The sequence below is a fragment of the Cervus elaphus genome, chromosome 28 (genome assembly GCF_910594005.1).
Source record: "Cervus elaphus chromosome 28, mCerEla1.1, whole genome shotgun sequence".
Taxonomy (NCBI): Eukaryota; Metazoa; Chordata; class Mammalia; order Artiodactyla; family Cervidae; genus Cervus; species Cervus elaphus.
Genome location: NC_057842.1, coordinates 36785035 through 36808665, shown reverse-complemented (window position 1 = coordinate 36808665; position 23631 = coordinate 36785035). Strand labels below are relative to the sequence as shown.

The 23631-nt window shown below is 39.0% G+C and overlaps 2 protein-coding genes across 3 annotated transcripts in view; one reads left to right on the top strand and one right to left on the bottom strand.

Moving 5' to 3' along the window:
- NT5DC1 (5'-nucleotidase domain containing 1) overlaps positions 1-23631 on the top strand; it is a 118296-nt gene that overhangs the window by 9102 nt on the left and 85563 nt on the right. Inside the window, exons 4-6 of one of the 2 annotated variants that reach the window (XM_043889920.1) lie at positions 1539-1645; positions 4931-5010; positions 8513-8594. In XM_043889920.1, coding sequence (XP_043745855.1) covers positions 1539-1645; positions 4931-5010; positions 8513-8594 — 269 coding nt within the window. Of the gene's footprint in view, positions 1-1538; positions 1646-4930; positions 5011-8509; positions 8595-23631 lie in introns of both variants that reach the window. The other variant, XM_043889919.1, reaches the window with a different exon arrangement.
- COL10A1 (collagen type X alpha 1 chain) lies at positions 9975-17664 on the bottom strand. The gene is made up of 3 exons (XM_043889918.1): positions 17521-17664; positions 16850-17018; positions 9975-12822 (listed from the first exon to the last, which is right to left on the bottom strand). The coding sequence occupies exons 2-3, from the start codon at positions 17001-17003 to the stop codon at positions 10952-10954; spliced, it is 2025 nt and encodes a 674-aa protein (XP_043745853.1). The 5' UTR covers positions 17004-17018; positions 17521-17664; the 3' UTR covers positions 9975-10951.

Sequence of the window (23631 nt, the reverse complement as noted above, 5' to 3'; positions counted from 1 at the left end):
TACAGTACAGGCTCACATTCTACCCTGACTGTCCCCTAAGGTGGAGCTAGCTGGAGCAGATGTCGTTCCACTTCTGATAATTTTGTAATTCATTTGCATCTTTTTTCCTCAGGCAGCTAGAGGTATGAGTGTATGTATTCATTTGTATGTATAAATGAATATAGATGTATCTATACACACACACACATACATACATACACACACGCAGTGCAGCTTTGACCGTGACCTTTAATGTCCCTTTCAGATTCTTACAGTGTACTTGGCTATCTTCAGTCATGGTTAAAAGAATAGAAAGCATTCCGCAACTTTACTTCTTTCTTTGTTATGTCTGTCTGTCCCCATTCCCGACACCCTTTCCCCAAGGTCTGACCGTCTCCATTCAAGTTTGGCCAACCTGCAGCTCCTCCTGAATTTATAAACTTATATCCTTGATGCCTGCTTTCAAACAACATAGTAGATACCTTTTCTGATCGTATTTCCTGCTCAGGATTCCTCCACCTTTACATACAATTTTTATTATGTAAATGTTAACCTCTCTGTAAAAAGTATCCTGATTGTGATTTTCCTCCATTTGCCTTTCTTATTTCATTTCCATTTTCTTCATTTTGCTTTGCTACCACAGTCTAACTCTAACAGAAAAAGAAGAATGATACTCCCTAGCATTATAATTTCTCACAGTAAACTACGTGAAATAGTAACTAAACAGTTACTATTTCTCTAGGGTAAGTTTCTCTTAACCAGGCCCAAGGATGCAAAAGTATTTTGAGCACAAAAGGTAGCTACTTTCTTATCTTCCTGTTCCAAGTTTTGCCACATTCATCTTGCTGTTTCCCATTGTGTTTTTTGCTGCGTCACGTCCGTGAGTGACACATCACCACCCGTCTTCATCTTCATGGCCCCGTCTTGCGCAGCCCTGGGTACCAGGCACATCTCTCCTCCTGCAGGCCTCAGCTCACGCTCTGACTCTTGCCCCCCCTCCTCCCCGTAGGCCAGCTTCCCACCGAGTCCCTGCAGTTTCCTCATTGTTCCGTTAGGCAAGTCTTATCTGCATAGTTAGTTGACAACTTCTTAGGCCAGGCTTGTCCTATTTCTCCCAGAGAAGTTGTAGTCTATAGATCCATCTGGGGCACCTATCACAGCATAGACCTCAGAGTGCACTTCTCCTGATCACTTGCTGGTTGATGGGCGAAATGGGGGAAGAAAAAGAGCTGCCAAGAGAAATGCTTTTCAAAAAAGAGGGGATATATGTTTATGTACCGCTGATTCACTTTGCAGTATGGTAGGCACTAACACAGCATTGTAAAACAACTATACTCCAATAAAAATTTTAAAAATAAAATTTAAGAAATAACATAATAAAAAAAAGAGAAATACCTTATAGGATCCTAAATAGGGAAGTCATCCAGTTGAAAACCTTTTTCTTAAAAAAAAAAAAAAACCCATTAGTAGTATTAGGGTGAATTAATAATAGCAATGCTGGAGGAGGGAGTGTTCAAGGGAACCACTGATGAACCATATGCCTCATCCCTTCAAACCAGGGCCAGCCACGGCACAAAGATGCTGTCTCCGGAGGCGCTGGCGGAGGAGTTTGGCAGGAAGGAGTGGAAACACTTCATGCCCGACACGGGAATGGCCTTCCGGTCAGGTACGGTTCCTCTGTGGGGCAGCGCCGCCGTTCCCTCCCCTGCTGGTTTAGACCCTGAACCTGTGACATCAAGACACAGTGCAGACTGTCCTTGCCCCCTGCCGGGCAGGATGCAAACGAGAGCAGCTGTGGTTTCATAGAGATTGGATGTGTTACTTCCCATGTGTGTCTGGTTTCTCTTTGGCAGTTGGTTCTGTTTTATTTAACGTTTTTATTGATTCACCTTTTACTTGTTCTGGAGTAAAGAAGATTTAGCACTTAGGAATAATAAAATTACTTATTCTGTATTTTTATTAATTCATTACCTGCACAATCCTTTTCTTTCTCTGTTCCCTGCTTCTCCCCACATTCATATTCCTCACCTCTCCTGTTTTCTAGAATTCTTTTCTTTACTGCCATCTCTAGTATCTTCTACCATCGTCTTTTTTTTCCCCTTTATTGTGAGTGATTTTACACAACTTTTTCCCACTCTCCTTAAAGCATTTTACCATGAGCAAACTTGAAAAGATTTTTCAAAAAGCATTTATAGACAACAGATGTGCATAAATTAATAAAGAATGATTAAAACACTTATAAACAGATAGACCTCATTAAAAGTCTTGTTTTTCATTTGTTCTAGGTTTTTTTGGCCATTTTCTCCCATACTACAGTTTTGAAATATACCTATTTTCCTTTCGAAAATATAGTAACTGGAAAATAGTTGGAGTTATTCCTTATTGCTATCGTGGTTTTGTTTGTTATATTTGCTGTCTTTGGGTGGTTTGTTTTCTCATAGTGAGAAAACATCAGGAAGTATGTGTTATTTTAATAAAATAAGTTGATAGGAAAAACATTTCACCTTGAGGTTAGGTATAGAATGCTTTCACACATCTCAACTCACAATAGCTAGGAAGTTAAGTGGATAGATTTACTTTTTATTCAAGTGTTGAGGAAGACTCCTGTTGTCTGTCCAGATGTGTGTGTACAAGCGTGCGTGCTTATTCACGTCCATCTCTTAGACGCCGTGAGCTGTAGCATGCCAGTCTCCTTCCTCTGTCCATGGAATTTACTGGAGCGGGTTGCCATTTCCTACTCCAGGGTATCTTCCCGACTTAGGGATCAAACCTGCGTCTCTTGTGCCTCTTACATTGTCAGGCGGGTTCTTTACCACGGTGCCACCTGTCCGGATGTGGGCACTTGTAAATAGAGGTGAACAACATGGGTTTGAACTGGGCAGGTCCACTTAACACCAGCTGGCTGGTTCCTCTGGTGTCACAGACAGGAGAGTAGACGCACTGCGGGTAGTGAGCCTCGGGAATCTCTGTCCGCTGCCCTAGCCCCTGCAGTCCTGGCGTGTCAGTGGTCTGCAGGATAGCAGTGTGGGCAGATGTGTATGTGGGCCGTCTTCTCCCTTTTCTCCAAATTCTTGCTTTTCCTCATACTGACAAAGACATCCTAACCTTTCTTAAGAATGGAAACTCGTCTGAGATGTTCCCTCCACAATTTCAGCTGTGAAAAAGTAAAACAAACAAGAACACTATGCCAACCAAAATATTCTTAACTGAGGAAAAGGACATACAAACCTATGCAGCCAGTTTGTGAATTAACAGAACTTTGACTTTATATCTTTTATGTTCTTGGTAATTTGACATCTGTGAGGGGCATTAAGTAACATTTAAAGGGATAAACATCTATCTGGACCTTACAGAGGGTTTTCTTTTAATTTATCGTGACACTTCATTCCAACATACAGCTAACTCTTGAACAACTTAGGAATTAGGGACACTTACCTCAAGAAGTTGAAAATCTGAGTATCACTTTATTATCAGCCCTCCCTACTTGGAGTTCCTCCCTGTCTGAGTTTCTGCATCTGTGGGTTCAACCTACTGCAGGTCACAGATCGTGTAATGCTGTAGTATTTATTGTATTTATTTACATGTTGAAAAAAATACACATAAAAGTGGACTTATGCAGTTCACACCTGTGTTGTTCAAAGGTTGACTGTAATCTATTCAATTTTTGGATCATTCAACAAGCATTTATTGAGTGCCTACAACATACTGGAAATTGAGCGTAGTAGACACAGACAGAAGACCGCTATGTTCCATAACCTCATACATAGCTTACAAATGGAGGAAGGGGGCAGGCAGTTGTAATAATCTGAATAAAAGTTATGGTGACCATTTGAAAAGTACTCCCTTACATTAAACTGAAATCCAGCTCCACCTGGTGATTCTGTTTGATTCCTCTTTGTACTAGGAGTTCTCAGGAGAGAGGACTCTGAGGTTTGTGCTCAAAGCAGAGTGGTCACTCCTGCTTGCAGTCTGCAGGAGCAAGATAGCAGTGAGGGTGTGACATGAAAGGAGAGAACAGAGAAGGGCCCTGGACCCCCCAGGACTTCTGAGGAGAAGCGCAGAGAGCACTTCCCAGAATTGTCAACCCAAGGGACAGGAGGTTGGGGCCTGCATTCCCTGGTTCCTGACCTGTCCATTGAGGCTTGCCACATGGGCTCTAGAGGCTTCCAGAGAGAGGGTGTGGCTTGAGGAGAGACAGTGGTGTTCAACACAGCTGAGGCTGGGGTCAGCCATGGACCGAGGGGATGTGACGTGGGTCCTCAAAAGTGTCTTCTGCCCAGGGACAGCAGATTCGAAAGTGCTGTCAGTGCCAAGGAAGGGCTCAACTTGAATTCTAGCCTCAGGCCAAGGAGGATAAATCAGACCCTCTGCTCTCCAATATCTAGAGTGTGCCTCTGCTGTGCTTGTAAGTTTTTCTAGGATAAGCCCACACTGTGTCCTCGCATGATGTGAGGACACTTTTTTTTTTTAAATTTCTTTTCTCACCCTGGCTGTTCTTACATTGTACTGAACTTTGTCTGAAGTTGCATAAAGATTGAATGTGAGACTCCAAGGGATCAACCAACACAGATTAGTGAATGCACTTCGTGGTACTCCAATGTTAGGTTGCTGGTTTTGAAATTCAGTGACCCTGATAATACAAATTGTGACTTTTTCATAATCTATTTCATGTTTATGATATAGTCTTTAATTTTTATATTAAAAATGTTCTTAATAAAATGCTTAACTTATGCATATCATATTTTATTATAACTTTTTTATATTAATAGAGCCATTATAACTGAGGCCTTCTTTAAAAGACAGTGGATGACAGGCTGTAGTAGAGTGGTTCTGAATTTCAATAGAAGCCCCTTTAAGTAACTAAACCAAAATACAGCCTCTTTAGCCAAGTTTCCGTATCACATAAATGAGGCATTAATTTGATCCCAGTTTAAAATTGTGTTCTTTTTAGGAAAATACTACTTTTATGATAACTACTTTGACCTGCCTGGAGCTCTTCTATGTGCCAGAGTGGTAGACTCTTTAACAAAGGTGAGTGGGGACTCATTTCCTAGAAACTGTGGTATGTATTTGGCCATAAATCGGAGGACTTTGAGCTTCCCTGGTAGCTCAGATGGTGAAGAAGCCATCTGCAATGCAGGAGAACTGAGTTGAGAAGATCCCCCGGAGGAGGGCATGGCAGCCCACCCCAGTATTCTTGCCTGGAGAATCCCCATGGACAGAGGAGCCTGGCGGGCTACAGTCCATGGTATTGCAAAGAGTTGGACATGACTGAACGACTGAGCCCACACACACACAGAGGACTTAATTATATATGTCTTCTGAGTTGAGATTTTACTCAATTTCCTTTGTGGTTTCAGAGGTGACCAAGGAGGAAAGACAGAGAGAAGTTGGTCAAAGTATTTTTGGAAAAATAAATAACGACCATACCTAAGGATAATAAACCTGTTCTCCAGCAGGGGATGCAACAATCTAGAAAAAGAAAATACCAAACTTGGCGTGTGGAGAAATATTTCTTGGTTTCATTAGCAGAGTTTTTAAAATAAAGAAATAAAAGAAATGTAAGGAAATTCCATGTGTCTTTTTAAGCATTGTTAAATAGTATAAAACCAGAAAAATGGGATGAAATGTTAAAAATCATCATTTTGAGCATAGTTTAATGTATATAGACTTTTTTCTTTGTCCTAGGTATCAGGATTAAAAAGATCTCTGGTTATATCAGTTTATACTTAGAGCTTAAGAACTATGAACATAAATTGGTTTTATGCCAGAATCACTTTCTTTTGTGCATATATTGTCTTTAAAAATGACAGTGATGGTTCTGATAGGTCTCAGTTCAGTCCAGTTCAATCGCTCAGTCGTGTCTGATTTTGCGACCCCATGGACTGCGGTACTTCAGGCCTCCCTGTCCATCACCAACTCCCAGAGTTCATTCAAATTCATGTCCATTGAGTTAGTGATGCCATCCAACCATCTCATCCTCTGCCGTCCCTTCTCCTCCCACCTTCAGTCTTTCCCAGCATCAGGGTCTTTTCAAATGAGTCATTTCTTCACATCAGGTAGCCAAAGTATTGGAATTTCAGCTTCAGAATCAGTCCTACCAATGAACACCCAGGACTGATCTCCTTTAGGATGGACTGGTTGGATCTCCTTGCAGTTCAAGGGACTCTAAAGAGTCTTCTCCAACACCACAGTTCAAAAGCATCAATTATTCGGCGCTCAGCTTTCTCTGTAGTCCAACTCTCACATCCATACATGACTACTGGAAAAACCACAGCTTTGACAATATGGACCTTTGTTGACAAAGTAATGTCTCTGCTTTTTAATATGCTGTATAGGTTGGTCCTAACTTTTCTTCCAAGGAGTAAGCGTCTTTTAATTTCATGGCTGCAGTCACCATCTGCAGTGATTTTGGAGCCCAAAACAATAAAAGTCTGTCACGGTTTCCATTGTTTCCCCATCTATTTGCCTTGAAGTAATGGGACCAAATGCCATGACCTTAGTTTTCTGAATGTTGAGCTTTAAGCCAACTTTTTCACTCCTCTTTCACTTTCATCAAGAGGCTCTTTAGTTCTTCTTCGCTTTCTGCCGTGAGGGTGGTATCATCTGCATATCTTCGGTTATTGATATTTCTCCTGGCAATCTTGATTGCAGCTTGTGCTTCATCCAGCCCAACATTTCTCATGATGTTCTCTGCATATAAGTTAAATAAGCAAGGTGACAACATACAGCCTTGATGTACTCCTTTTCCTTATTTGGAACCAGTCTGCTGTTCCATGTCCAGTTCTAACTGTTGCTTCCTGACCTGCATACAGACTTCTCAGGAGGCAGGTCAGGTGGTCTGGTATTCTCTCTCTTGAGGAATTTTCCACAGTTTGTGGTGATCCACACAGTCAAAAGCTTTGGCTTAGTCAATAAAGCAGAAATACATGTTTTTCTGGAACTCTCCCTTTTTCAATGATCTAGCGGATGTTAGCAATTTGATCTCTGGTTTCTCTGCCTTTTCTACAACCAGCTTGAACATCTGGAAGTTCATGGTTCACGTACTGTTGAAGCCTGGCTTGGAGAATTTTGAGTATTACTTTACTAGCATGCGAAATGAGTGCAATTGTATGATAGTTTGAGCCTTCTTTGGCATTGCCTTTCTTTGGAATTGAAATGAAAACTGACCTTTTCCAGTCCCGTGGCCACTGCTGAGTTTTTCCAATTTGCTGGCATATTGAATGCAGCACTTTAACAGCATCATCCTTTTTAGCATTTGAAATAGTTCAACTGGAATCCCATCACCTCCACCATGTTTGCTCATAGTGAAGCCCACTTGACTTCTCATTCTAGGATGTCTGGCTTTAGATGAGTGATCATACCATCGTAATTATCTGGGTCATGAAGATCTTTTTTATATAGTTTTTCTGTGTATTCTTGCCACCTTTTCTTAATATCTTCTGCTTCTGTCAGGTCCATACCATTTCTGTCCTTTATTGGGCCCATCTTTGCATGAAATGTTTCCTTGGTATCTCTAATTTTCTTGAGGAGCTCTCTAGTCTTTCCCATTCTATTGTTTTCCTCTATTTCTTTGCATTGATCACTGAGGAAGGCTTTCTTATCTCTCCTTGTATTCTTTGGAACTCTGCATTCTGATAGGACTAGATGTTGGTGTATTTTTGAATCAGAATTACAGTCATGTGTTTGTGAAAGTTTCTGTTGAGCCAAAGTTCTGGCTTGTAGAAGTTGATACTATGGGATGTAGTCAGCTTCTCATTTTATAGTGACTGTAAACAAATGCACCGGTCTTTAAATATTTTGGGCTTGATATAATTTAAATACTATCTAGTAGTTGGTCTTTGTTTATATAGAAGGACACTGGTTAATGTCTCCAAGGAAGCATGGGCTATAGGGTTGTGTATTTTCCTGTTTACTTGCTTTCTGGGTTTAAAAAAAAAACCTTAGCAAAAATGATTTGAATTTTGGGTTAGAAACCTCCTTCATCTCACCTGTAGAGATTTGATGCTCTTGTATACTGAAACTCAAGGTAAATGTGCACAAAATTGTAAAGTAACCAGCTTTTGCGGTTTTAAGGCTGCAGGCCTTTTAGCTCCGTTGATGCCATGGTACAGCAAGTGACATATCCTGATATCTCCTAAGCTATAACATTGTAGATTTGTTCATGTGTTAAAAGTAGTGTGTAATGTTTAGACTTCACAATGCATGGAAATTTTTATTTTATTTGGGTTATATGGGTTACATTAATATTTAGTCTTATGTATATACTTCACTATAGCAGTGATTTTCTTTTTTTTTTTTTTCTTTTTTTCTTTTTTTTTTTTCAGTGATTTTCATGGAAGATATTTTTCTACAATCACATTTGGAAAAGGGAGAAGTTTATTAATCTGTTTTATTTCCTAAAACATGAATCCCTATTTTAGAGTACAGTAATATTATAGCTGTTTGTCAAGTGTTTTATACTATGCTTAAAAACAGAATATGTAATAACATGTGTCACATTTGGATTTGGTTTTTTTTTTTTCTTTAGCAGAACAATGGTCAAAAACCATTTGATTTTTGGAAGGACATAGTTGCTGGTATACAACATAATTATAAAATGTCAGCTTTTAAAGGTGAGTAATGTGAAGAGAGACTTTATTTATTTTTTTTATTGGAAGATCATTGCTTCACAGTGTTGGAGTAGTCTCTGCCATACATCAGCAGAAATCAGTCATAATTACACATATATCCCCCTCCCTCTAGGTCGTCACAGAGTGCAAGGCTGGCTCTGTGTTATATGAAGCTTCCCACTAATCATCTGTTTGACACATGATAGTGTATGTATGTCTGTGCTACTTTCTCAACTTGTCCTCCCCTCTCCTTCCCCAGCTGTGTCCATGAGTTCATTCTCTATGTGTCTCCGTTTCTTGAAGAGAGGCTTTAGATGTTTGTTCAATGCTGTGTATCTAATGAATTACTTAGAAGGTACCTATTTTTTATGTACCTTAATTAGGATTTAATTTGGCCCTAGTTACTGCTATAAAGTTGATCCTGGTTATATATCTAAGAGCTTCTTTTCTTCATGTCTGTTTAATGGCCATCATTGCCAGTATTCTAAGAGATGCTGTCTTTTACATGCTTACCGGTAGGACCCTTTTGTGGCTGCCCCAGAATTTGCTCTTTCTTGGCTTGGAAATGAGATTGGTGATAGCTGTAAATGAGATTGGTGATAGCTGTAACCATTAGTGTCGTAATTACAGACAGACAGGAAGAGTGAAAATTCTATTCTCATTGCTTAAAAGCAGGTTGAGCTCACACAGAATGGGAGCAGAGATCACCAACCCAAGCCCAAGTTTTTACAGTTCTATCCACAGGTTTCCTTGGGTTACACAGAGACATTGCTTCTAAGGCATTAAGACATCCCTTTATAGTATGGTACCTGTGTGACTTGAACAGACTGTCCTAATTCAGCCAGTGGACTGATGGATGCTCACAGGCAGTGTTTCTCAGCTGAGAAAAATAAAAATGTTGCCTTTTGATTGGCATAAAAATTCTTGCCTGCCTTTTAATGTCATTTAAGCCATTAAAATGATCCTAAATATTATGACTAAAAACATGTCGAGGCAGTGAATAGTAACTGCAGATACTTGTTCAAACTACATGTTTCTCTGCTGCCTGCTTCTTTCCTTCCTAGAAGAATATCACTGACTTAGGTGATTGTCTTACTTTTCTATTCCCAGTCACCAGCCCTTCACCCTGTAGATCACATGTGGTTCTGTCTGATGGCTTTTCACAGTCCACAGTGAGTGGTTGGGTGTGTGGAAATGCCCATCTCCAATAGAAGGGTATATCCATGACCCTTGCAAAAGCTACCCACCACTTTATCATTTTACTTTTTATTAACTTTGTAAAATGAAAACCCTTAAAAGAGTGGTTGAGAATAGCAAATTGCTGGTTTCAAATAAATTCAACATAAAAAAAATAAAAACAAAAGAAATAAATTCAACATAATCATCTATTGATGTTATTTTATTGCATTGTAAATAAGGAGTAGATAAAACATTTCATGAGGCACAGCTTAAGAGTTTTAAACAGAAACATTAAAATACAGTACAGAGCAGAAATAAATAATCTTTTCATTTCTAGTCAGATTTTGAAACCCTTGATACTACAGTTTCACTGGAATGGGAGGCCCAAGGTACATATGCTAATACTCTATAAACCCACAAAATCATATTAACATTATGTAAGACTCAAGAAGTCATTAAAACAAATTAATCACACTTGTGTCAAATAAATAAAATAGATTAGACACCATTTCCAAGTTGTAAAGGGTATATAGAAAGCTTTCAGCAATCCACAGAAACGTTTGAAAAGGTTCATGACTAAAGCACCTTGCATTTCAGATTAACTTTAACATTAATATTTTGGGTTTCTTATGAGAGCTGTAAAAAGTCTATATGCACCTGTATACTTGAATAGATACTGACAAAAGGGGCCACTTAAACCTTCGAGTAATGCACCATCAGAAAGATCTCAGGGTATATAGTGTTTTTTAAATTTGAATATACAAGTATTTAAGTCCCATAAAGATAGATGACATCTCCTGAATGTTTCCTGAAAATTTTCCTGTTAATTGTCAGAAACAAGACTTACTTTTAAAAGGAAATGCTGAACTTCTGAAATCAAATTTGACATGGTTTAGCATCACATTTCGGGGTTTTCTGCGATGTTTTTTTTAACTTAGCAGGATGAAATTTTTAAATACTGAAGGAGTTCCCAGACAACTTTTAGAAGTTTTAGGACTGCTGACTAGAATCTAAAGAGGGTCTTCACATATGTTTGCTGTATCTGAGAGCTCAGACCTGTACTTTGGAAAACTAAAATCAGTCACAGTTTTTCAGCCTACCTCCATATGCATTTCGTGGGGTGGGGTGGAGTTGGGGAATGCCTTTTCAAGCAGATTTGTGCTAGCTCAGTGGGGGTGGGCTCACATGGGAGCTACCAGGAATCCTGAGAAGGAGGAGTGGACGTACTCAGAGGAGTAGAGCCCGCTGGAGCCTGCATTGGGCAGCTGGAGCCATACCTGGTCGTTCTCGGTGAGGTCGATGACGGCGCTCCCGGAAGCCTGGTCTAGGTAGCCCTTGACGTACTCATCATAGGTGTACATCACAGGGGTGCCGTTCTTATACAGGCCTACCCAAGCATGGGTCCCTTTCACATGGATGTGGTAAGAGAAGTAATATATCCCTGGAATCTTACAGGTAAAGATTCCAGTTCTTGGGTCATAATGCTGTTGCTTGTTATATAAAATCTTATCGAATGGGATCGGAGTACCTATAGCTGGGTAAGCTTTGGAGAGGATAACAGTGAAAGCAGACACAGGCATCCCTGTTACTCCCTGATTGGCACTAACAAACGGCCTTTGGCCTGCCTTTACAAAGTCCTCGGGCAGGGCTGCTTGGCCTGGAGGGCCTGGGGGCCCTGGGGGCCCTGGGAGACCAGGCTCCCCAGCATTGCCTCTTGGCCCTGGAGGCCCTGGAGGCCCAGTCGGTCCATTGAGGCCCTTGACCGCTATGCCCGCTGGGCCAGGAGGCCCTGGGGTTCCCGCATCGCCTTTGGCTCCAGGGAATCCTGGAATGCCTGGCGGCCCAATGGGACCTCTAGTACCGGGTATTCCAGGGACTCCTCTGGGCCCAGCCTCACCATTGTGTCCTGGCATTCCTTTAGCTCCTGCTGGACCCACGGGGCCTGGGAGACCAGGGGATCCTGCGATTCCAGGGTCACCTTTTGGGCCCGGCAACCCTGGGTTACCCTTGGGACCATTGAGACCTGGTTCTCCTGGGTACCCTGGTTTTCCATCTAAGCCAGAGGAGCCCCTTTCTCCCTTTGCCCCGGGGTTTCCTGCAGGCCCCACTGGCCCCATCTCACCTTTAGGGCCTGGGAGCCCGGGGTTGCCTGGAATGCCTTTTGGTCCTTGGGGTCCCATATTCCCTGAGGGTCCGGGCAGACCTGCTTCCCCGGGATGACCTGCTGGGCCTTGTTCCCCTTTGGCACCTGGACTCCCTGGGAGGCCCACAGGTCCTCTTTGTCCCTTCAGGCCTGGCAAGCCTGGTTTCCCAAAGCCGGGAGCACCCGGGAGCCCAGCTGGTCCTGGAGCCCCAGAGTGACCTTTCATCCCTGGGATCCCTGGCTGGCCCGGAGTTCCAGGGGCTCCTGGCTTTCCAATGCCTTCTGGTCCTTGTTCCCCAGGGGGGCCTTGGGGGCCTGGTGGGCCGGCTGGTCCCCTTTCCCCTGGAACACCCTGGTCACCTTTGAGGCCTGGCTGTCCTGGTAACCCATTGTCACCTCTTTTCCCCACTCCAGGAGGGCCAGGTGGTCCTGTGGGACCCTGAGGACCTGGGAGGCCCCTCTCACCTGGGCGGCAAGGAGCACAGTACCCCGTTTCCCCTTTCTGTCCATTCAGTCCAGGGACCCCTTGCATACCCTTTTCTCCAGGAAAGCCCCTGGGACCTGGTTCTCCTGTAGGTCCTTGTGGCCCAGGTTTTCCTGGAACAGAAATTCCAGCTGGGCCGGGGATTCCAGGCGGCCCTGGTGGTCCCCGTGGTCCTGGTAAACCAGCTGGTCCAATATCCCCTTTTGGTCCATTGAGTCCTCTCTCCCCTTGTTTTCCTGGGAGTCCTGGCAAACCTGGCTTCCCAGTGGCTGATGGTCCCGGCGGTCCTGGCAACCCTGGCTGTCCTTGGGGCCCAGGACTTCCGGTGCCGGGTTTTCCTGGTGGTCCAGACGGGCCTGGGTGCCCTCGAGGTCCCGCAGGGCCTGGTGGGCCGGGGATGCCTTGCTCTCCTCTTAGCGACACACCTGAGAGACGAGCAGAGCACATGGGGTAAGGGTCAGTGATGCTAAGAAACCACTGCTTCTCAAAGTATAAATGAGGACAGGGGGTTGCAGTGTCAGTCAGACCATTTTGACAGACTGGTCTTAAATGGTTTTAGACAATTTTATATTGTTTTCAGACATCTATGTTGTTTGAAAACATACTGCTAGAGAAGATGGTTTCACAAGACCGTTGCTACCATCTTACTTTCATTACGTCCTAATGATCCATGAAAATAAGCTGGGATTGAAGAATTCATTTAGAATAAGAGTGCATTGGAGGTAAACTTAGCACATTTATTTTAGGAAAATCATCTACCTAGGAAAAGGAAAAGGGAAAAAAGGCATTTGATAGGAAAAGAGGGAAAAGGCAAGTACAGAATAAGTAAGGAACAGGTTTACGAACTAAAACAACTTTCCTTCACAAAAGCTATCCTATAAGATAAAGGAGAAACGCAGTCTGTTTTAATTTACGTCTGCCACGACCCTGCTGAAAACAGTTTAGATTTCGGGTTTTCTTTCGTTTGGTTGTTTTTGACCTCAGTACAAAGCATGAGCTCTTATGTTCTCTGTTGTTGATTTAAAATTGAAATAAGGAATTAGAGAATTAATGTGCAAGGTACATAAAATAGTATTAAAATGGTTTAATAAAATTTTCTTTGACTAATGCAGATATTGTTGATTTCATAGATCTGTGGGTCCATATGAGCTAAATACTTCTACTAGTAAACTTAAACTAAAAGATTTTTCAGTGCCTGTAATGTGAAATCTGTTATTGAACTGTAAGTATAAGAAAAGCACAAAACATACCCTGTAAGAACCATAGTCCCAAAGGGAATAAAACAAGTGTCCGTGTGATAAGTGTTTTAAGAGGTGTCCAGAGTTTTGGTTTTAGTCATTCAAAGGTGGGGTGTAACAGAGCATGGCTGGCTTTAGGATACACTATTGGGGAAGTATTACCATGTCAAAGGATCTTTAAGCAGCATTATCATATGCCTCTAGATAAAATAGTCTTTTTTTCTCAGAAATTCTTCTATAGCTAGCAAAGATGGTAATGAAGTTACTTATGTTTTAAAATATCTACTTGTGGATTTATTTAAAATTAATTTTCTGTTTAATAAATTCTCAGAAATATAGTTAGAATGTCTGTGTATACTATTAACATTAGATTCTTATGCTGTCAAAAATGGTTAATAGTAACGGCAGATTTAGTAGATGTCAAAGTAGTTGAGTAGTTTGGTCAAAACCCTGAAAATGACTTAGAACTGTGACTTTTGAGCTCCATCTTTTTTTGTATAAAACATGTTAATATGCTTCAACTCCATTTAACTAAATCTTTAATGGCTTTAAATATCAAAATGAAGACTAAAATGAAATTGATATTAAATGAGTTGAATTGAAAATTGCCTTTGAAAATATATTTTTATGGGTATCATTTCTTTCAAATGTTAGTTGGTACATTACTATATTTTTTAAATCTTTCGTATTAATTAACTGGCATGTAAGAAGTAGTCAGCCAACAGTAGTTGCTAATGTATACTCTTAAGTAGAGATGTTCCTGGTATTTGGAAAACATTTGATAACAAATGAAGTATAAAGTACAGAGCATACTCATTAAAACATATACTGAAATAGGAAAGTCATCTGGGTATCTTTATATGTTGTACTAATTAGAAATTATATTTCATTTCTCAAATGTGTAGTTTTATTTACCCATTGATTTTCAGAAAATGACATGAGGAAAAAGACTGAGAAAAATTAATTTATGGAAAAGATTTCCATATATTAGCACATATTGTTGGTGATGTTACTGTACATATGTGATTATATGAATGAGTGTTAATGCCTTGCACATAGAATAAATGAATAAAGGATTTCTTAATGGTTTGCAGTAAAATAGGGCATTTTTAAAATGCAAATCATTAAATTGGGGCTTGCTTCAGAATCTTATAAAGATCATGTCTATATAAAAATAATTGTCTTGGTCTGGTTGGAAATCTGTTTCACTGTTAAAGTAGAGAGGAAAAGCAAGTCTTGCTGTGAATGACTGAATTGAGCCCAATTTGAGACTGAAACTCCAAAGACAGTGATCTCTGTCACTTAGAATGTTACCCTGGTAGGTTCCAGGAGAGAAGTTTCTTAAACATCTACAAAGTGGTTGATTGTGTCAGAGTATGGTTCCCGTGTACTCACCAGTAATGAAACCCTCTGCAGCATAATTTAGTGTGTTTTGACTGAGTTCTCTTTTAACCTTTTTGAACAGATGTGCCTAGCAAACTGCACAGGAATTTCTTGTATATCTGGTAGCAATTCAGTGTTTCACTATATAAATTGTGGGCTTTTGTCTTCATTTAATTGCTGGTGGATATTAATGTATTTGTTTCTACTTTGTATTACCAAGTAGACTAAAGTGGATTTAATAGTTAAAATATGGCTTCTAAATTTTTCATTTGTTAGCAAGATATATTTTTCACTTTTTCTACAAAAGAAAAACCAAAATGATATAGTATATTATTGTGAAAAGATAGAAAATACTTTAAACTTCTAATAGTGGTGGTGCATTTTATTTCAATTCACAACTGTTTTTTATGATCTTGTAAGCTACAAAGAGTCTGAATTTGTGATCATACAGAGTGTAATTCAGTGCTGCTTGTCATAGCATTTCAAATTGCGTTTGTTGCTTCAAGCAAAGTATCAGATTTTCTTGTCTTTTATTCTTTTCCTAACTTTTTTCTTTCTCATACTGTATTTGTATTTGATCATTGAAAGGTATCTATTGAGTACTTATGCATTTATTTCTTTTCATTAAGCTACCTTACATGAAACATTTAAAATTACATCTTTCTTCTTAAAAAGACAATCCTATACATTCAGTTTGCTAAAAATAGTCATCTCCAGAAGCATAATTTTTAAATTTTATGACAACTATTCTTAGCTTTATAGGATAAAATATGTAAGCATAATGGAAAAATACTATGGAAAAGAAATTTGAATCCTACAGTCAGTTCATATTATTCAGTGTAATTCAGTAATGTAGCAGGCAGTTTGTGCCAGATAGCTATTAAATGAAATTGGTGAATATGAACCTAAAAGTTGCCCTTGTTTGGGGATTTGTTAGTATTTTATATACATGATATCAGTACTCCTCATACTAGTCAAGAAAGCTGAGCAGATGAAGAACAGATTCAAGAACAGAGTTAAAACTTACCTAAGGCTACACCACCAGTACTGGAGGAGGAGGAAGAGGAGGAGAGAAGTAATAATCGAAGTAGAAATAATGGAAGTAGTGTGAAAAATAGAAGCAGTAGTAGTAATAGCTAACCCTTTAGCACTTTATATATTAACTAATTTAAGTCTCAGAACAGCCCTTTGAAATAGATGCTCCTTGTTTTACAAATGAGTGAGCTAAAACCTAGAGAGGATAAATAACTAACTCAGGGTTGCATGAAGCAGTTAGGTCTGTGCACTTAACTGCTAAACTAAACCAAAATGCATTAAAAAAAATTATGAGAATTGCTACTTCATTTGCCTGTTAAATTTCTCTTGAGGGGATCTCATGTTATTTGATAGCTAAGACTCAATTTTGTATGGATTTGTAAGCTAGAAAAATAAGTTGTAAAAAGAAGTGTGTGTAAGCATTTAGATATATAAACCTGCTACTCTTTTTGTGTACAATGGACAGTTATTTTTGGTTAAAGCAATTTAAACATGACTAATTTGGTTGGATTAATATGTCTAGATTATGGGTAATTTGTGCAAAAAGCACACATTTGAGGGAAAAAATTCTACACCTAATATTCTCGAGGTATGTCTTTCTGCTATTCTTGTGTAAAGGATATGGATGTTCTTGAATAGACCTACTTTTATCATAAATCATTTTGGGCTATGTAAGGAGTTTGAAGGTAATTTAATGCCAAATAAAATTTAAAAAACATTTTGCTAAAGAGATCATTAAGGTTATATAAAGCAACAACCCACTAGTTAATAGAGCAAAATATGTAGTTCAATTTACCTTTACCCTTTATGGCATAAGGGATGAAGAACTGTGTCTTCGTGTTGGATGGTGGGCCTTTTATGCCTGTAGGTGTTTGGTATCGCTCAGTATAAAACACTCCATGAACCAAGTTCAAGGATATTAGCAGCAAAAGGGCTATTTGTGGCAGCATGATCTCAGCTGGATTCTGAAAAACAGAAAAGAATAATTTCATATAGCTTCATTATTGACCTGTTTTATTTTTCTAATGTTGCATAGATGAATTCTTCATCTATTTTTTAACCTTATTCTATATATCCTGAATAAATTCCATAAATTGAGAGTTATAATTTTGTTAATTATATGAATATATGTCTTAGTCGGTTTTGAAAACCGCATCCAGATAATCAAGTGGGGAAAAAAAATGATTTCAATAAAAGAAACACAGAAACTACAGTTGGATGTCTGTATTAAATAACTCAGGATCTTTGATACAGACTGAAGTTACCAATAGTCTCAAAAACACTGAAATTCAGATTACAGCATGTTTTTGCAAATATAGTTTAATTAAGACTATATTTTACAGACAGTTACAAATTAAACTTTCTTAGTGATTTTAGTGGAAAGCCGTTATTTTAAATCCCAAAAAAAACAAATAAGTGAGACTTTTCCCCAAACACGCTGACATGGAAATCTACCGGCACACTTACCCGGACTCTAGGAGCTCCTGGAGGTGGTTTCCTACCAGCGCTCGTGCCTTCCTCTGTGCCCAGGTGAGCACTGCAGAAGATGCCCTCTCCAGAGCTGTCCTGAAGTATTTATACTGTTCTTTCCCTTGCTCCATGAGGTTACCCTGAGTTTAAGCTCCTCCCCCTGCCCCAGAGGTGGAAAGCACTAATTATGGTGGAAAGTTCTATTGGGCAGGCATACAAGATCAGGTTGGGCTCTTTTTCCTTGTTTTCTTATTGAAAAATAAACTCTTTGTCTTAAATATATATTAATAGTTTTAGCAACGGACCATCTTTTTTCTGTGATTTTATTTTAGAAGTTATTACTCAGATGTTTAGGTTGTTAGTTCATGATGGGGTAATCCTAGCCCCTTTATTTTTAGAAAGCACCTTCTTGTGTTACTTGGTTGAAAATACTTGGGACCATGTAAAATAGGGAAAGAAGTCTTTTGGAGGGGAGTGTGGGTTTAAACCATCACCTAAATTCTTCACTTATTACATAAAGCCATCAATGTGTCCATGAATGTTGCTAAATTTTTATGAAAATAGCATACCCCAACTCTTATTTTTAGGCTTGGAAGAAGTATAATGGTGAAAATGTAGGTATGCTGTCTTGTATTTCAGGATTTTTAATGTAAGCCCTCAGACGTTAATAAGAGAAATGTAAAATATGGTTAGCATATAAACATTTTAGTTTTTGCATTTAAATAGTAAAAATTTTTCAAACAGAAGCAAGACATCCGTAAATTTAGGAGCTGGCAATGAAATTACCCTGAAGGATTTAAATTCATTGTTCCCAACACTCTACTTACTGTGTTCGGTAGATGGCTTCAGATTTTATTGCTTAATTTTGGGTTTTATTTTGGAGTTGCAGTGGAGGAGGTACAAAAACTCTTAACTTGATGATATCATATCATGTCCATTTAAATGAGGTTGCTGTGTTCATTTCAGAAAATAATCTTCAGACTTTGCTTTGAGCTTTTTGAAAGTATTATCGGTTTACCTTGCAGTTTCCTTCAAGGAACTTGAATCAGCTCAGTTAGAAACATTTTTCCCCCAAAAGATGAAAGTAAATGTTACCATTGTGATTTTCAGTAGTTAGTGTTCTCTTTAACAATAATAGGAGACTCTTAAATCAGTTTTCAGGATCCTAAAGAATCTAATAACAGTAAGTTGAGAGGCCAAATTCTGATTCTTATTTCATTTTGTCATTTTGGAGCTAAATCACATCAACTTTACAGATGAAGTAGGTGAGAAGGGAAATTCCATAATAAGCATAGATATGTTTGTTTTTTTTAAATCTCTGTAGAATTAAAGTGCTATGGATTCAGGATTGATCAATAATTGAAATTAAATGTTTGACCAGTAGATGAAATAAGGGTTTGTTCTTTTTCTTCCCTTCCTCCTCCCCTGCATGTAATTTTCTGCATATATTTTGAACTAAGCCTTGCATAGCATCTTGTAGAAATATAAATGGATAACTCATCTCACTGCCTTCTTTCTTAACTCTCACTTTCAGACCTTTTATTAGTTGCTATATTTAAAAACTTACCATGTCCCATATGTCTCTATATAATATTCACAGATTCATATGAAATATGACTTTTATATCAGTTCTGAGTAACAGGAGAATTGAAAAGTTTATATTGTATTTTCTAATCATTCATTTTTATGGAGGTATAGTTGATTTACAATGTTATATTAATTCCTGCTGTATGACAATGTGATTCAGTTATACATACACACACACACACATATTCTGTCTTTATTCTCTTCCATTATGGCTTCACACAGGATGTTAAATATAGTCCCTTTGTTATGCAGTAGGGCCTTGTTGCTTATCTGTTCTATATATTGTGATCATTCTTTCATCACTTGAGAATTATCTGTGGAATAATACTTTTTGTAATTATATTATGTCCTCTACTACATCTGTGAGACCACAAAAGATAAGAGAGAGAAATGGCTGCCTTCCAGGTACTGTGGTTGGTTCTCTTGGAAAAGATTTTGAAAAAGTAGGTGGGGTAACATCATGGACGCCCTTGAATACTAGGTTATAGAATTTGTTTTAAAAGGATTTATTAGAAATGTATATTCCAGTATTTTTATGTGTATATATGGTGACACATACTTGTTTGTTTATAATCGAGACTGATACCTTGTTCGTTATTATTCACGTGAAAATTCAAAGATTAATTCTCCGCTCTCTATTCTGTGCACCTGTGTAGACCATGTGTTTATCTGTGGTTGCTCCAACTATTTCCAGAACTTTTCACCTTAACCTCTCTAGGTGTTCATTTTTTCATCAACACAATGAAAAGTTTGGATTAGTTTCTAAATTCCTCCCAGCTTTAAAATTAGGTAATTCTTGCACTTGAGGTATTTTGCTGTTTTCTGTGGTGAGACGGTGGGCTTGGCTCCATTTAGTAATTATTATAGACAAAATCCATACCAAGTGGTCATATGTCTTCTTTGGGGGATACGTAAATATATGTGGGTATCTGTCATTCTATATTCCCATTTAATTTTGGGAAATGTGGTGTCTTTATTGAATAAGCCTTGTACGTTCAACCCTTTTTGCAAATAGTGTGTTTATTTCAGTACAAGGAATCTGACTACTGTTTGCTTTGTTAGTCACATAAAAAGCACTGTCTTGTCCAAAACAGATTGTAGAATCAGAATATTTTCTAGCTTCACCCCACCCAATTGTGTATTTAAAGCTATTTTTATTCTAGGAGTTTACCTGTAGCTGTTGAAAGTGACTAGACTGTGGCTTTATAATGAAAACGTATTCTACTTAAAGAACAGAAAGTCATGCTCTTTAAACTCAGTGACCTAAATGTTTTTTTTTTCAATATCAAATATGAAGATGTTTTTTGCACACTAGCATTTAGCTGCTATTAAGCTCACATGTTCATTTTCACTTCCCAGGTTATCATTAATTCACCAAGTATTTCTTGAGTATCTTCTACACGTCAGGTATGGTGGTAAAGGAACTGGATGAATGATGTACAGCCCCCACCCTTGTGGCGTTTAAACACTGTAGGTGGTTCTCAACCTTCTTTCCACACTCCCCAGTCCTGAGGGACACAACACAGTTCCTTCTGTCTTTGGGATTCATTAAGATAATGGTGGTTCAGAAACTGTATTTTGAAAAAGCTCCTCAGCTGAGCATGATGGACTTCTAAGTTAGAATGTCTTAGTCTGATATCAGTGTTCTGTTACCAGCTTGTTAGTATTAGACACATAAATTTTGTTGTTTTTGTTCATGTGGTTTTTAGCTTTACTGTAGAAAAATTTAGTCTTATCCATAGAAGTAGAGAGAATGGTAACCATGAATGTACTCACTACCCAACTTAAAGTAATCTCAAGTCACTCTGACTCAATGCTTCCTCTATTGACCCCCACATTTTTAACAAATCCCATGAAAGAAAGTGAAAGTGAAGTCGCTCAGTCGTGTCCGACTCTTTGCGACCCCATGGACTGTAGCCTTCCAGGTTCCTCCGTCAATGGTGTTTTCCAGGCAAGAACACTGAAATGGGTTGCCATTTCCTTCTCCAGGAGATCTTCCCAACCCAGGGATTGAACCCAGGTCTCCCGAATTGTAGGCAGACGCTTTACCGTCTGAGCCACCAGGGAATATGTTGTACCAATTCACCTGCGACATTTTAGTATATTTCTCCTGAAAGTAAGTTATTCTTCTTTAAAGTAGTATTTTCAGCATACACCCAAAATTAACTGTTTCTTAATATTATCAGATGCTTTAGTTCACTTCAGATTTCTTCAGTTATATGTGTATACACACGCATATGTATGGATGGATATGGATATACATACGTACTTACAAATGTGTATAGAGATACACAAACACATATGTAGTATGTGTGCTTAGTCACTCAGTTGTATCTGATTCTCTCAGTGGCTGCAAGGACTGAAGCCCGCCAGGCTCCTGTCCGTGGTTTTCCAGGCAAGAATACTGGAACAGGTTGCCTTTTCCTACCCCAGGGCATCTTCCTTACCAGGGGTTGATCCTCTGTCTCTTGGATCTCCTGCATTGGCAGGCAGATTCTTTACCACTGGCATCACCTGGGAAGCCCATATGTAGTATACATACATATATTCATAGTTTTTTATTGATTATTGTTTGTTCAACTTAGATTCATGAATTTCCCTGAATTGATATGCCCCTGTTAATGTAGGTTTCTTATCCACATCTCTTTTTTCCCTTTACAGCTTATTTGCTGAGAAACTGGGTCCTCTCGCTGCCACAGTTTCCTACACTTTGGATTTTGCTGTTGCTTAACATGCTTCTCCGTATGCTGTATTTCCTGAAAAATTGGTAGTTAGATCTAGAGATTCAGTCGGATTTAGGTTTGAGATGTACACACACAAATACTTTTTTGGCCAAGGGTACTTTGTAGATCCAGTGGGTGTTGTGTATTTTAATCAGGAAACCTTCATTGCTAGTTGTGTGTGATGTTGCTAGGAATGAGCATTACCTATATATCCTAATTCTATCTTTCCTTCTTTGTTTATTAGCTAGAATACATATATGTGTGTGTGTGTGTGTATAATCCATTTATATAATACTTACAATCTATATACATATATATTTGGATTTCCAGGTGGTGCTAACTGTAAAGAACCCACTTGCCAGTGCAGGAGACATAGGGCAGGTGGGTTCAATCCCTGGGTTGGCAAGATCCCCTGGAGTAGGGCATGGCAACCCACTCCAGTATTCTTTCCTGGAGAATCCCCATGGACAGAGGAACCTAGCAAGCTACAGTCCATAGGGTTGCAAAGACTTGGACATGACTGAAGTGACTTAGCATGCATGCATATAAGTATATATTTACATATGGGTACATGAGCCAAAAGGTGTAATTTTGTTAAATATTATGATGTCCCCCACCATAGGTATTGTATCATTTTCCATTTCCACCAGCACTGTGAGAGAGTTCCTGTTTCTCCACAGCCTTGCCAATAGGATGAGTTATTTAGATTTTGTTGACCTTCTTGATATTTGCTCATTTTAGAAATGAAAATTGGAGTCTTGGCCTAGTAATTTTCATTCTTCTTACTAAGTGTGTGACTGAGCACCTTTTCACATAGTTAAGACCACATTTCTAGCATACTCCTAGAAGTGATCTGTTTCCTATAAGCAAACCTCTTTTTATGATATAGTTTGCATATGTTTTTCCCAGTCTTATCTTTTTAGTTTACTCATAATGGTTTTTGTAACATTTGAACTTTTTACATAAACTTTTGATGTAGAATATTATTGTTCTTTCAGAGACTCAGAGCTATGAGTAACGTTAAACGTTATCTAGATCAGTTACTTCATTCTCCAGAGGAGAAAACTAGCTCTCTCTCATGAATGTCGTGTTCCCTGATGTTTAATTGAGTTGAGTTTCTGATGTAAAGGGCTTTTGATGAGGAAGCCCATTGAGGTAAAACACCACAGACGAAGCTCATGTGTTCATGGCCTTACCCAAGCAGGATACTGACTTTCCTGTTCCTCTAATCCTTCAGTCTTTTAAGCCATGGAAATGAGGAAAGTGCCCAGGAGTTTAGTGAGGGCACTTGGAGACCCACAGCTTCCACCACCACCTACTTGTACCTCATTCCTCTTGAAAACATTTTAAGAGAACATTCGTCGATCCTATTACAGAACCCAAGAGCTAAAAATGATCTATTTGTGTAAATAAGCTAATGTGGTTTAGTGGCTAGATAGCTGCTGAGGGCTTGAAAGGAGAAATTCATGCATAAAGACAGGTGTTGATGAAAACCCCTGAAACTTCAGGCCAGGTCAAGAAAAACTGAGAGTCGTTTGGAAAGTTTGAACAAAGGCTTCGTATTCTATTTTCTATGGTGCATAAATTGCTGCATTATTTGAAGAACTCATAGTTTTATGTCTCAGGTGCTTAATAAGATCACCATCTTTTCATAGTAACCTGTTGAGTTTAAAATACAGAGCTTCTTGGCTCCTTGACCTAAAATCTTCAAGGATCTCGACCAGCCAGCAGGTTCTCCTCCATTCAAGTGTGTTCCTATTTTATTTACAAGTTCAGCTTCTCATGTGCAGTCTGCTAA

What these genes read in the sequence shown, in the direction of transcription:
- COL10A1 (XM_043889918.1), bottom strand. Translation starts at nt 17,003, where the DNA reads ATGCTGCCACAAATAGCCCTTTTGCTGCTAATATCCTTGAACTTGGTT. An exon ending in TTATGCCATAAAGGGTAAAG is followed by an intron (nt 12,823 to 16,849) that starts GTAAATTGAACT and finishes CTCGTCTCTCAG; the next exon opens with GTGTGTCGCTAAGAGGAGAG.